Consider the following 13,945-nt stretch of genomic DNA (forward strand, 5'->3'; position numbering starts at 1 on the left):
TATTCGACGGCAGAAGTTAGTTGTGGCGGCACCTACCAACATTTTTCAGAACTTCTGCCTACTTTGCACTCGATTCTAAGCTGCAGGCAGTTTTTTGGATTACAAAAACTGGAAAAAAAGCGTGGCTTAGATTCGAGCAAATATGGTATTCAAAGACAACATTTATGTACTAGGATTTAAAAAAATCAGCAATAACCATGTGTTGTCCAGTACTAAAAAATTCAAACGGGATCATATTTAGTGGTGACATACTAAACATATAACATTCAGTCTAAAGATTTTTAGAACAATTTTTTTCATTTCAGTTAATTGGCAATGCTATTATTTATCTTTTGAAACACTGTTCCTGGGAAGCAAAGATTAAAAAATTAGAATAAAAGTGTTTAAATACAAACTGTCTAGAACAGAACGCACATTGCCAAAATAGAAAATTTATGAATCAGGTAACGGGTCTCAATTGTCGAACAATCGTCATCGGAACCTTAAAACCATGTGAAAATACTGATATAGAGTTTCAGAGGACAAGATTTAGGCATGAATATAAATTACATAAAAAAATTTAAAATAGGATTCCGTATTTACTGATGATGACAACTGGAGAATGGGGCTAGGAGCAGCCCGTTATGTAGCAACGATAAAAACAGCCGACCACCACCACCAACCACCCACCACCACCACCACCACCACCACCACCACCACCACCACCACCACCCAGCTGCTTGCAGGTTGATAGCAGGGGCTCTGCGCACTGTCTCCCACATAATGTCATTTACGGGCAACGGTTATGGAGTACGGCATAATTTCATAATAAGATTGCAGTAAAGTGTAATTTTTATAGATGTAATGGCAAAAAATATAAACATGAGACAATGTATAAATTAAACTATTGGTTGTAAATGATGTTATGCAGGAGGCAGTGGGTGGAGCTTCTGCTACCTAACTGCAAGCAGCTGTGTGCTAATCAGCGGTGTTTATTGTCACTTCATAGTGGGTTGCTCACTGCTTCTCTACTCAGTACTTTGTCAAGCGTACGTAAAACGTGTTAACATAATTCGAAAACAACTTTTGCACTTATCAATAATAACAAGAAACTCTTGCCTTTGATCATGTTGAAGAATGTTCTATTGAGTACAAAATAACAATAATAGTTATATACTTCTCTTATGTTTGTGCATGTTAACTGTACAGGAATCATCAAAAGTAATTGCTTTGGTTAAATAAGATTGTGGAAGTTAGGTGATCAACCACTTTTTAATACTTTATTTTAATTTGTATTTTGTAAGGACATAAAATACACAATGGACTGACACTTATCAATGTGTGGTTCTAATTATATGCAAAACAAAGAAACAAACAAAAAAACAAAGAGAAGTCAGTGGCTGCCACCTTCTCTCTCTTATATTCATTTTTCTTTGCCTATCAATGCTAGCAATAATCCTAACATTATATCATGTTATTTATGTACTATACCAAAACTACCAAACTAGGGTTTTGGTAGAGTGCAACTCCACTAAAAACACATTTTGATTTGCAACTCCTTGATCCTTATAACTAAATACAATTTCATTATCAGGAGGACAAGCCTCCCTCATTTGTGACGATGAGTGTGTGTGAGTACTCCCAGACGGCACACCCATCATGCTAACAGTCTATAAGTTTGGGTTCGAGGATTCCTTCTCAGTCCTGTGAGCAGCCAGGGATATAAAGGTCCACTCACACAGAGCCCCACTTACCTTAGTAAAACTTATACGACAAGTGTGTGAGGCTCCTCAAAGGTTGCCTACAAACAACTGTTCCACCTCTAGAGCCACTCATCTCACAGGCACACGGCACACCTTCAGACTGAGGATTTCTTTCATAGGGGTTTTGACCATCCTCACAATCAGGATGACTAAGCCGAGATCACCAGTCCCTGTGGGACACAACACTCCGCTGTTGTGGCACACAGTGGTTCCCAAACTTTGCCCAGAGTTTATGATTATGTAGAACTGGTAATGCTTACCAGTCCCTAGCTGAGGAAACTCATGTTTGTCAAACCCGTACCTGACAAGTGAATGCTGAGCTGCCTGAGGTGCTTGCCATTTAGCATGACACATGCTTATTAGTGGCTTACTGAATGCCACAGTTGTGGAAGCACTAGCCTCAAGAGGAACCGTGATAATTTCATTGTCATCACAGGATCAAGAGAAAACTGTGACATACTCACACAACGGGGATCTGAATTAAGACAGAGCTTTTTGAACTCAGTCCTTATCAGTATAATGTTCTCAATAATGAAGCACTTTTGCACAACATGGTCGTTTTAAACAAGAGAAGAATACACAATGTGCTGCTTATGAGAAACATCATATTTATTTGAAGAACTGGATTTTGGATTGTATTCTTAACTTCAAACAGTAACTGCAGCACTCAAGGAAAGAAGTTCAATCAGAAGAGGTTGACAAGTGTGCTGAAATAATGATGTGAGCCAGATCACATTGAAACAACTTCAATTTCCTGTTTCTTTTATTGCAAAATATTCCACATAATTTTATAAACTGTGAATCCATTTTTCTTCTCGCAAGAGTAATTTTTACATAGGTTATTCTAAAACAACTGTACTTTCCATGAGGTAACCTTCTGATAGCATTATAACAACAGAACAACTCACTCACAAGCTACCACGGTTTGGTCTTCATAAATTTTTCCTATGTGCACCTGAAACTTCTAGGTGCTTGAACTTTTCTAATTACAATACTTTTCTATTAAGAATTTAGTTATAAATGGATTCTGCAATGGATGGTTGATCGATGGGATTGAAGGGACTGAACTACGAGGTGATCGGTCTGTTAATCCTTTGTGTGTCAAACTGGAATAGTTCCCCAAGATGAATTACACCAAAGACAAATTCCAATGGATTCGACTATACCTGGGAATCGACAGACCGATGAGATGGAAGCAAGCAGAAGTGAGAGAGGGATAGAAGGGTTAGGTGGGGCAGCTGCCCATACCAGAAAAAAGCTGGAGGTTCACAGCACACATTATGAGACAGGAGAAACACCCTCTGCATCCGACTGGTGCTTCCACATCATTAGCACAATAAAAGTAGCTACACAGACAACGTAAAATTTCAGGACGGAGAACAATGATGACAAGTCTGTTAACCAGTGACAGATGTAAAAAAAATAAGAAGAATTAAAAATATGGGAAGGGTAGCAAGCAGCAAGCTGGAACCATCCACCGAGCAAGGGTAGCCATGGGTACCCCATGTCAGATCAGGTGACGGGGCACCCCTCCAATCCTTCAGGCAGTTGACAAAACTAATGTGCCCTATGTCACAGACAGGAGTAGAAACCATTTACACCGGTAAAAATTGAAACCAATTCAGCGACTCTGGCATCATTCACTAGCACCAGAGAGAGCCTGTCAGGAAGGTCGGTCGGTTGGCCGGTTCGGGGAAGAGGACCAAATAGTGGGGTCATCGATTCCATCAGATTAGGGAAGGATCGGCAAGGGAGTCGGCCGTGCCCTTTCACTGGAACCACCCTGGTATTTTTTTTGAAGTGATTTCCTTAAAACACGGAAAACCTAAATCGTTATGGTCGGGCACAGGTTTGAACCTGTCAGCAAGTTTAAGGTTATGCTATAAGGTGGCCAAATTATGGCAGTCCAGTAAGATGTGAGACAGGCACAACATCGAGTAGGTTGGATCCTCACTATGTAGGGTGTGACCATAGGTCAGCCAAGTGTTGCCAATGGGAAGCCAACAGAGGACAGTAGATTCCCTGTGATAAGCACAAAGAGAGGCTGCCACATGCTCATGGCCTCCTTCATTGTTGGCACTTTATCTGGTGAAACCAGGGCACACCAATCTGCATTCCAAGCCTCCAAGAATTGTCGGCATAGAGTCAACCAATGCTAAAGACAGTGCTGATCCATACACTACAATCCCATAACTGAGACACAACAGGATCAGAGATTTGTAGAGCTGCAAAAGTATAAAGCATTCCGCACCCCAGATGGCATTGCCGAGGCAGTGAAAAGTATTGAGGTGAGACCAGCACGTTCGCTTAAGCTGGCGAAGATGGGGAAGCCACGTCGAACGAGGTTCAAAGACCGATCCCAAAAACTGATAGGACTCTACCACATTCAGGAATTGATCGTGGATGTAGAGGTCTAGTTGGGGACGGACAGTACAATGGTGACATGTTCTCGCGATGGAAAACCCAAAGCTGTGGGTGAGAGCCCATGACTGCACTTCTCATATGGCACCATACTGTCAGTGTTCTGCACTACTCACAGTTGAGGAGCAACAGTAGATGCAAAAGTCATCAGCGTACAGGGAAGGTGATACTGTAGATTCCATAGTTGCAGCTAGACCATTGACAGCCGCTATAAAAATGAGAACTCTCAATACAGAGCCCTGTCAGACACCATTCTCTTGTATATGGTGAATACTGTGGGAAGCACCAACTAGAACCTGGAAATTACAGCAAGACAAAAAGTTCTGCATAAAAAAATGGGATTTGGCCCTGGAGACCTCACTCATGGAGGGTATAAGCTCTATGCGAGTATAAAAAAAAAAAAAAAAAAAAAAAAAAACCCTGCAATAAGATGGTGATCACTAAATCACTTTTACTTGCTCAAAAAAGTTTCCCAGTTGTATGTGAAACCAATGTCTACAAGTTTCTGAAACAAGATGATGTTCAGCTACCAGGAGTCATTCCTCGAAGAATGTTCTGTAGCAGTTTATACCTGCTACCCATTCTCAGTAAATAATTGAGACATTGTGGTTTTCTGCATTCTGCTGTGTCCTCGTTAGTTTCACGAAAGTAGGTGTGGTGGAGGAAACAAAGCACAATTACTTGAAACTACTGAAACTATGTTTATCAATCACCAAACATACATATTCTACCACTTTGTAACACATGCCTCATACCTCCAATGCACATAACTGACAGTGCAGTTTTTACATATTATATTGCTGTCAGGTGGATAACTTTCAGATACATGCAAGTATATTCTGTATTCACATATCTTTTTGCATTTTTGACTCTGCCTGGAAACACAGTAAAAAACACTGTGAACTGAAGCCATAACATTACTGGAAACTTTTAGAACACAGAGTCATGTGGAATTTGCAATCGCAAGGAGGACAGCTGTTAACAGCAAAATAGTTTCGAGGTTCTACACCAAATTCATCTGGGTACAGTTGCTACTACTAGACAGCGTACATTACTTTTTCAGGCTTTCTTCAGACTGATACACCTGTCTGTGAGGTGGGGCACAATCCAAGTTCAGTTTGTGAATATCGTAAAGAGAAGGTTCTGGGTGGAACTTACACAACCTGCTGCTTTGTGGACATAAAGGCAAATTTTTGCATATCATTTTCATTGGCTATCTTCAATATCTCTTATTCTGAGACACTCGTGTCTGCTGACAAACTACAAATGCCACATGTTGTACTCTCACAGTAACGTGTTTCTTCCTGGAGGGCAGCAAGGACTGAGGACACCTGCCCTTCCCTGACAGTTCCTAGGTACAATCTCTATGGGAGCAGTGATGATGAAGTATCATTATTTTCATTGAACTTGACATTTGCAGTGTCAGACAAAGAGATCTTTCAGTCGACAGGAAGTGACAGCAGGAAAATGTCCACTGTTTTGTGATGATATCTTAAGTTCTTTATTGCAAAATTAAATAAGAAAGATATTCATTGTAAACAAACTTTGTTGTGTGCAATGGGGGAAAGCCAATACCCGCCCGTCAGCTGAAAGATACAGATCTGTCACTGAATTGTATTAAAGCTGTCGATAGCAATTCTCTGTATTGGAACTTAATAAACTCTGATTCAACATGAAACTACTCAAGGAAAAGAACTGAGAAGACTATTTCCAAAGAAGTATACTCATTTTAGACAGCTAAAAATTTATTTACTGGCCTGTGAAGAGAAAATAAACAGAAATTTATACAAAAAGAGTGATCTGAACTTTTTCGGATAGTTATCCAAAATGACCATGTTATAAGAAATTAGTCTTTTTCAGATGTCTTCTTTCTTCTACATCAAACAGCTCAAATGTCCAAGAACAGAATGAATGCAAAGAACCTACAATAATTTATTTCAGATATATTAATCTCAGTGTTGACATACCCTGCACAACTTATAGCAGTGAAGCAGTACATCACGCACATGATCACTGAAGCTCCAAGAACCAATATTAATTCAATATAAATATGTACGGAGAGAATGAATATTGATTCAGTTGGTGAAAACATGATAAACTTCATTTTTTAAACTTCCTGCCAGATTAAAATTGTCTGCCTGATAGCTTCTCAAATCCTTGTCCCAGTCTTGCCCTCAAAGCTTTAGTCTCACCAGTACATCACCACCTAATTTCCAGATTTCACAATAGCTCTCTTGCACTACTTGTGGAAATGGAAACATTCCTTCTATCCTGTGGCTAAGACACTTCTCTGCGACATTTTTTCTTCCTGGGCTGTTAGTCCTACAATGAACGCAGGGCAGTTTTGTGGACTTGCAAAGTAGGGAAGAAGCCCTGTTGGAAGCAACATTTTGGAGACAGGTTGGGAGAGGTCTTGTTCACAGTGAAGTTGTAAGGATAGGTTATGAATCATACCAGTAGGTCAGTCGGTAAGGGAAATGTCCACAAAAGCGAGGTTCTGGGTTCAGTTCCTGCTCTGGTGCACAATTTTAATCTGCCAGGAAGCTCCAAAACAACACAGACTCTCTAGAACATCTTTTTGGTGTTCAGACTGCGTCAAACTGGAGTTATAACTTGAGATTTTCCAAAAAGTCACACAGTCTTCCTTGTCAGCTTCTCAATCATGGCCTGTCGAAGGAGTAGTAGGCGTACCACCACATTAGCGATTTCCTGCATTTGTGCACACGACCCCTGTTCTATGGGTGACATCACCTGGCCAATGAGGAGTTGAGCACAAATGCAATAAAGGAAGCGGATATTACTCCTAGCAGAAAGTCCTCTCCTGACGAAGAAGACAGTGCTAATATTTGAAAGCTCAAATTTTAACGCCAATCTGATGTGGTCTGAACAGTGAGGTGATTTGATACAGAAATGCCACCACAATAGACCTCAATGTTGCAGCACAGACTCAGCTTCACAAGGCTCATTCTGAACTCATCACTGTCTGCAAGTGACACCAAATCGTAGCTTCTTACCTGACAACGTACTTCTCATGAAGCCACAAATGAGCGTCCTGGGCCAGAATCCTCCAGCGAGTGCACACCTTCTGTAAAACTTTAATGTTTTCACTGAAGCTCACATATGAGAAAATCTCCAGCATCAGTTCATCTGGCAGGTCATCTACTGTGGTGCCACTGCAATCCAGTTTCGAAGCACTACTGGCCGCTCTTAAACGACTGTCTCCTTCCGAATGTCTTCTGTCATTCAGTTCGAGGTCTGAAACCAGTGGCGCACCTGATATGTTATCCCCATCTGCAGTAGATGTAGGAGAGACACTGCTGTTAAACACTGTATCGGCATCCTCTGATATTTTCAAAGGTGTAGTAGGAGACCTTGTGGCCATGACCTGTAATAACCAAAATAGATTTCACAAACATGTTGAATAACTTCATATTTTAGAAAAGTAAACACAAACTCTGTGCAACACAATTGAAAATGAAGTGGTATTTAATCCATTCAAAATAAATATTCAGTGGTACAGATTACACTGATAGGAGACACCATTTTCCTACTTGCCATACAGTGAGGACTTAACGGTGAAAGCATAATTTATCTCCAAAGTTGATTTATTTACCAAGCATATAAGGTTGACTAATATTTGCTGTGAGGCTATGACCCCAAGCATTCAGTTCATTCATTCATTATGTTCTGCAGATCTCATCAAGAAGGAGAACATCACAGATGTGGGATGAGCCAGGGTACATATTAACAAAAGACAAGGAAAGTGTACAAAATTAATTTGTGTACTGTATTAACAGCAAAGTATCACTATGCTGCTTACTGCTATTGATGCTGATGCCACCTAAACTCGATTAAGTAAATTAGCAAGAAAGTTCTACTTTGAAAGCGGCTGCTGCCTCCTTACTTATACATAATGGCTCCCTTTTATCTCCTACTGAGAGCTTATCAATTATCTTATTATACCAGGAATTCTGAAAAATATAGTTGTCTGAATCTGTAAATAATCAGTCATGTTTAAGCACTTCTTGTCATGCACCTTTACAATCACTGCTGTTTGCCCTGTAGCTAATGGAACATTTCTAGCCTAGATTATAAAAAGTGTGATTAATGAGGTATGCTTTTAATTTTATTTTGAATTGGTTGCTATTCCCAATTTATTTCTTTATGTTAGATGTGTGCTTGATGGTTGTCTTACTACCAGTGCACATGGCTTCTCACAAATCCTGTTCCAGAAAGCAACGTCTACATGAAAATTATTTTTGTCTTGTATTCTGATTGTGTACATCACATTTCTGTATTCAATGTCAGAAAGAACCATTAAAGAGTGAATGCACGGGGAAGTGAGTGCAACAATTCAAACATCCGTCAACAGGCTTCTGCAAGATGTGAGGTTATCTACTCCACACTATAATCTTACCGTTAGCATCCCGGGATAAACACTATATTTATTTCAGGTGCACCATCCAATAAGTGGAAAAAGTAAGTAAAATACGCCAGCACTCTTGCCCTTATTTCATTTATGCATTTATTTACTTACATATTTATCACACCAAGCAACTTTGGGGCCTTCATGCCCTCACTACTATCTGACCAGTCGTCCACGGCATTACTACATGTGTTAGCAGTACAATATGTGTAGCACGAGCAGTACATAATAACAGTAACAATAATAATCAATATATATGGAATTCCAGAAATTTCAGTCATGTTAACATTGTGTTGATGTTTCCTGATTACGTTCTTGTAAGATGCCAATAATAACATCTAGCAGAAATGGCAGCACTGAAGGAAATCAATGACAGAGCAAGAACAAGAAACAATAGGGAATGCTTGACAGACAACAGTGAGACAAAAACACCAATGTGCACTTTGCTGAATTGTTCCAGTGCCACAAGTGGCCATGCCTTAATAGTGCTGGATGCAGGGTTGAGGATGGCACTTGTGCCAGGTGACTCGGGGCATGTTGTACTGGTACCAATTGGGACTACTGACAGTTGGCTCTTCACAACGTCGGGCCTGCAGCTCACAGGACTGCAAGGGGAGGATGGGTGAGCAAATTAGGAGAGCACAGTAGGTGGAACTCAGGTCACGCATGTCACTGTTTGGTGGAATGGGTATTTAAAAAAAAAAAAAAAAAAAAAAACAGGCAAAAGGTGCCTCTGCTTGAAAAATTTGACAGTTAACATAAAAACTTCTACAGTCAGCTCACAAAAGATAGACTCCATCACAGCACAAAGCTTGTTTGATAAAAATCAGAATCAGACAGGGGACACAAGGTTACACAATATTGGAATTCATACAGCTCAAACAATCTTTCTTCAGAATATTCAGACAATAAATAATAAAATACAGCAATATTAGATTGAACTTAAGTCCTTAAAATATACAGTAATTTGCAACACAAACACAAGCACAGAGATCCAGAAATCCAACAAGTAACATCATCCTGATATGAAAGGATAAGATCTTGTTATTGGACTTCCTTAAAACAGAGAGGATCATGCACATACCCCAGAAAGGCTTCACAGTTCAAACCCAGACATGACGTTACCACAGGTAGTGAAGAGACATTTTGAAATTTCAAGTATTGAACTACCAAACGATGGGAAAAAAAGGAATGACCATTCTTTGTGTGTACCAATAACCTAAAATGGTAATCAATCATGTTGTTGCAAGTTACAAGCAGAGATGGGGAACACAGTGTTGTACATGCGAAAGATTTTAGATGCTGATCATTTCAGCTAATTAATAAAAATAAAAGCTGTCTCGCAAAAGCTCATCAGACTACACATGTTCAAAAGACCTTTTTGGGGGGCTTTCATTTTTCAAGAGCATTTTTAGACCAAAGCGAGGCTGAAGTTTATACACATAACAATGCAGATGTAAAATTCTCTAAGTTCTGTAATATTTAAATTAAATTTCGAATGTATCCACATTGGCAGCAATGGCCAGTAAAAAAAAGTAAATAACTGCAGGTATAGAGACGTCCTCTCTTACCAGAAATATATCTGTTCCACCAAGAAAATCCCACCATATTGCAAGAAGACAAGAGAAAGATTTCCTACAAACTATCACAAACACAGTGCAATACTTTACTCTTCCCAGTGTAGATGTTCATGCACAATTACACCAAGAACTTTTACTATTTTGGATAAGGTAACTGGATATCAAAGATTATTGGAGGAATCACTTCACAAAAAGGTCCAGTGACAAACTTTTGTTGTCATATGAGGATTGTCTGCAACTTCTCAGCATTTAGTTTACAACCAAAGTTTTGTACCCATTGTGAAAATGAACAAAAGTCTTCCATCATAACTGATATACCAGCAGCAATGTTGTTATGACTGGCACAAAGATATTACTAGATGTTGTCGACATAGAAGTAGTAATTACTAAAACGTTGCACAGATGCAAAAGCATTGATGTACAGTAAGGAAAGTAATGTGATACTAACAGAAACCCAGAGAACTCAGCAAATATGTTCCCATGACATCTTCTCTGATCCACTAAGGATTTACTGATATTTGTCAAACCACAGTACTTCTCTCTTTCATAAATTCAGCTGCTTCATTTTCATAATAAACAGAACAAAGGCTCTGCTGAGGTCAAGCAACAGTCTGGCTGTCATGGCATACTGAGGTTCCTGATGCCCTGGGGAAATTTTATTTCATGAAGCTTTAATGAAAATGTACCTGTGAGTCATATTTACTTAACCTTCGAGTGGGCGGGCCTACGTATAAAGTGCGCCAACTGCAAATAAAAGTGTTTTGCACCATTCCAATGTTGTTTTTGCAATGGCGAGCCCATGCCTATTCCTTCATTACTGGTTGCTCAGCTAACAAAGTGATAAATTGTATTGTCATATGTCCAAGTAAGCAGCAGCAATATAAAATAAACAGTGAGCTAGGTGGGAAAAAAATTTACGTTCCGTATGAGAAAAAGACCCAGATTATGAGCTAGCAGCAAAATCATACAATGAAGCAGTTGTCTATGAGAGAATTAGTAACTGAATAAGTGATTGGCTGGGATCTGATGCAACTGTGCTGTTTAATGTTTCAAATGGGTTATTACTGTGGGGTAATACTTGTCCGTGTAATCAGTGACTCAATGAAAGCAGTGTCTTAGCTAATATTACGTAAGTTTATTTTATCACTGTTTAATTAAACTAAGATTAAAGTCTTGAGTTTGCCCATACATGTTTACCATGGTAACATAACGAAATCTACTCTTTACATGTATACAAAGTACACCACGCACTCGCTCATGGGTTCATGTGGCACACAGACAAAATTTTCCCTGGGTTATGTTTAACACATGTGGCAATCAAGTTGTTAAAATGATTGCTTTACACCTGTCCAAAAGTATGTTTGATTTTGTCAGTCACACTGATTAATGTAGTTGATTTACTATGCTCATTTCCAAAGCCTGCTTGATATTTATCGCGGTTGTTTTAAGGTAATCTGTCAGCTGGTCATGAAGAATGTACTCCGAGGCTCAAATACTGTATGCAATATGCTAATCTGTCTATAGGTGCCTTGTATTTTTGGATTATGATTCCTGGGTATTGGCTGAACTGAATTTTACTTCCACTCAGCAGTATATGTACCACAAACATGAGACAGACTGAAGGTGTTTGTAAGAACTGGAATAATATATCAACACTGTTCCTAATCATACCTATACACACTCCCTTATTATGTTGCAATAATATGTGGAAAGTTCAATGCAGAGATGCAATAAGCTATCTTAATCATCTATAATGATGGGAAGTCACAGCTGTGCTATACAAATAGTGCTTTACAAAAAATTGACTACTGTTTACAAGAATACTGCTGTAAGTACTTAGCTCCCCCCTCCCTCCCCCCCACCACCAAGCTCAAACTATTACTTGTGAAGACAAGAGTTGACACTTTTACAGTCAAAGATCCATTAAAGCAAACTCCCACATAACTGTCATTTCTACAACAGTTTTTTAATCTTGAAAATGACGAAATTTATCAGCAGCCATGACTTTTAGAGATGTTTAACACTTTCGCTGCAGCTGACACTCATAAGCGTCACAACAAGCCACGAGCCAGTGCGGCTGATGCTTATAAGCGTCCGCGCTCACTGTCAGATTACTCAGACTAGTTGCAGCGTCTAAGCTAGCATCAAAGCGTGTAAACTTTTGTTTTGTGTGGTCAGTTACTGAATGTATATTGTTCGTAATGGCAGTTAATGGACCTTCCAATGTGAAAAGGTGCAGGAAAAGTATTTCACTTACTAATTTCTACACATCCGGGCATCCACTGGGCACCTATGATAAATGTAGACGGCTAATTCTCTCACACCAGGAGCAAACATGCTACTAAATTGATGACCTCATATCAGAGTCAATCTTAAAAATGTGCATTTAAAGTAAATACGATTTCAAATGAATCCAGTTTCTTTTTTCCTTTCTTTTTCCTTCTTAAGAATATGCGTTTTGGAATCGAAATTGTATTTTTTGTTACATTATCAACAAATCACGAACATCTGAATGATGCCTGTGACCCGTACAGGTATCAGATAGAAAACAGACTTTAAAACATGACCACAACACAGTCGAAGCTTATTTGAAGTAATGCTCCTAAGGTGTCATCATTAGGTCAGTATAGAACATGATCCTACAGATCTTACAAGATCTTGACGTCAGCCTGTAGCTCAGGTGTGCTTAGGAGCGTCGGCTCCGAGTGGTACCAGCTGTTTCAGTGTGTTACCGGCCCGCACTCAAGTGTTGCCAGCCCGCACTCGCACTTGCCGGGCCGCACTGGAGAGTTGCACGCCTGTACCGATGCTGCAGCAAAAGTGTTAAAGTACCAATGCAGCCCCAAGCTGCTGACTTCAAATGGTTCAAATGGCTCTAAGCACCATGGGACTTAACATCCTAGAGCATCAGTCCCCTGGACTTAGAACTACTTAAACCTAAAAAACTTAAGGACATCACACACATCCATTCCCAAGGCAGGATTCGAGCCTGCAACCATAACAGTACCGTGTTTCCAGACTGAAGCACCTAGAACCGCTCAACCACAGCGGCAGGCAGCTGCTGACTGATAACTAAGACTGCTTATGGGTAATTCTACAAAGTCAGAATCAGACTTTCAATACTCTGCTCCAAATATCGTCAGTGTCAGCAAATTAAAACTATTTTGTGCTCGTAATCACTTTAGGGGGTGTATTGTTGCAATACATACAATGTCTGCACAAGTAAATCCAATGCATCTGTATTTGGGGTGGTTCGTGGGTGCTCTGTTTGCTGTCACACTGGAATACTAACTGAAGTTGGTGGCAAATGATTTGAAAGTGTCATGATTTCTGTCACACCAACTTTTTGAACGCTGAAGTTCATTAGGAGTGCTAGTTTTGATGGTTTATTACTTAATACGAGGTTTGTCCAGAAAATACCTATAGAAGTTGAATAATAACTTTATTTTACAATTATTCGGGTATTACAATATGGTTTCCTTCAAAGTACTCGCCCTGAGATGCAATACACTTCTGCCAGCGCCGTTTCCACTGTTAATAACATTGCTGAAAGTCATCAGTTGTGACGTTGTTCAGTTGCCGTGTCGTTTCCACCTTGATGGCTTCCACATCTCGCAAGTGCCGTCCCCGAAGCACCATTTTGCATTTCGGGAACATGAAGAAGTCACACGGGGCTAAATCGGGTGAATAAGGCGGGTGGTCTGTTACGGTGATTGAGCTTCGGGGCAAAAACTCGCGCACAACGAGCGACGTGTGAGTGGGCGCATTGTCGTCAT

At 39.8% G+C, this 13,945-nt stretch overlaps 1 protein-coding gene across 1 annotated transcript in view; it reads right to left on the reverse strand.

Moving 5' to 3' along the window:
- The window catches only part of LOC126210093 (uncharacterized), a 69,259-nt gene that overhangs the window by 52,270 nt on the left and 3,044 nt on the right, over positions 1-13,945 (reverse strand). Inside the window, exon 2 of the mRNA XM_049939225.1 lies at positions 7,178-7,548. Within this exon, the coding sequence (XP_049795182.1) occupies positions 7,178-7,545 (368 nt within the window). The 5' untranslated portion in view covers positions 7,546-7,548. The remainder of the gene's footprint in view (positions 1-7,177; positions 7,549-13,945) is intronic.

Source organism: Schistocerca nitens, chromosome 10 (genome assembly GCF_023898315.1).
Source record: "Schistocerca nitens isolate TAMUIC-IGC-003100 chromosome 10, iqSchNite1.1, whole genome shotgun sequence".
NCBI lineage: Eukaryota > Metazoa > Arthropoda > Insecta > Orthoptera > Acrididae > Schistocerca > Schistocerca nitens.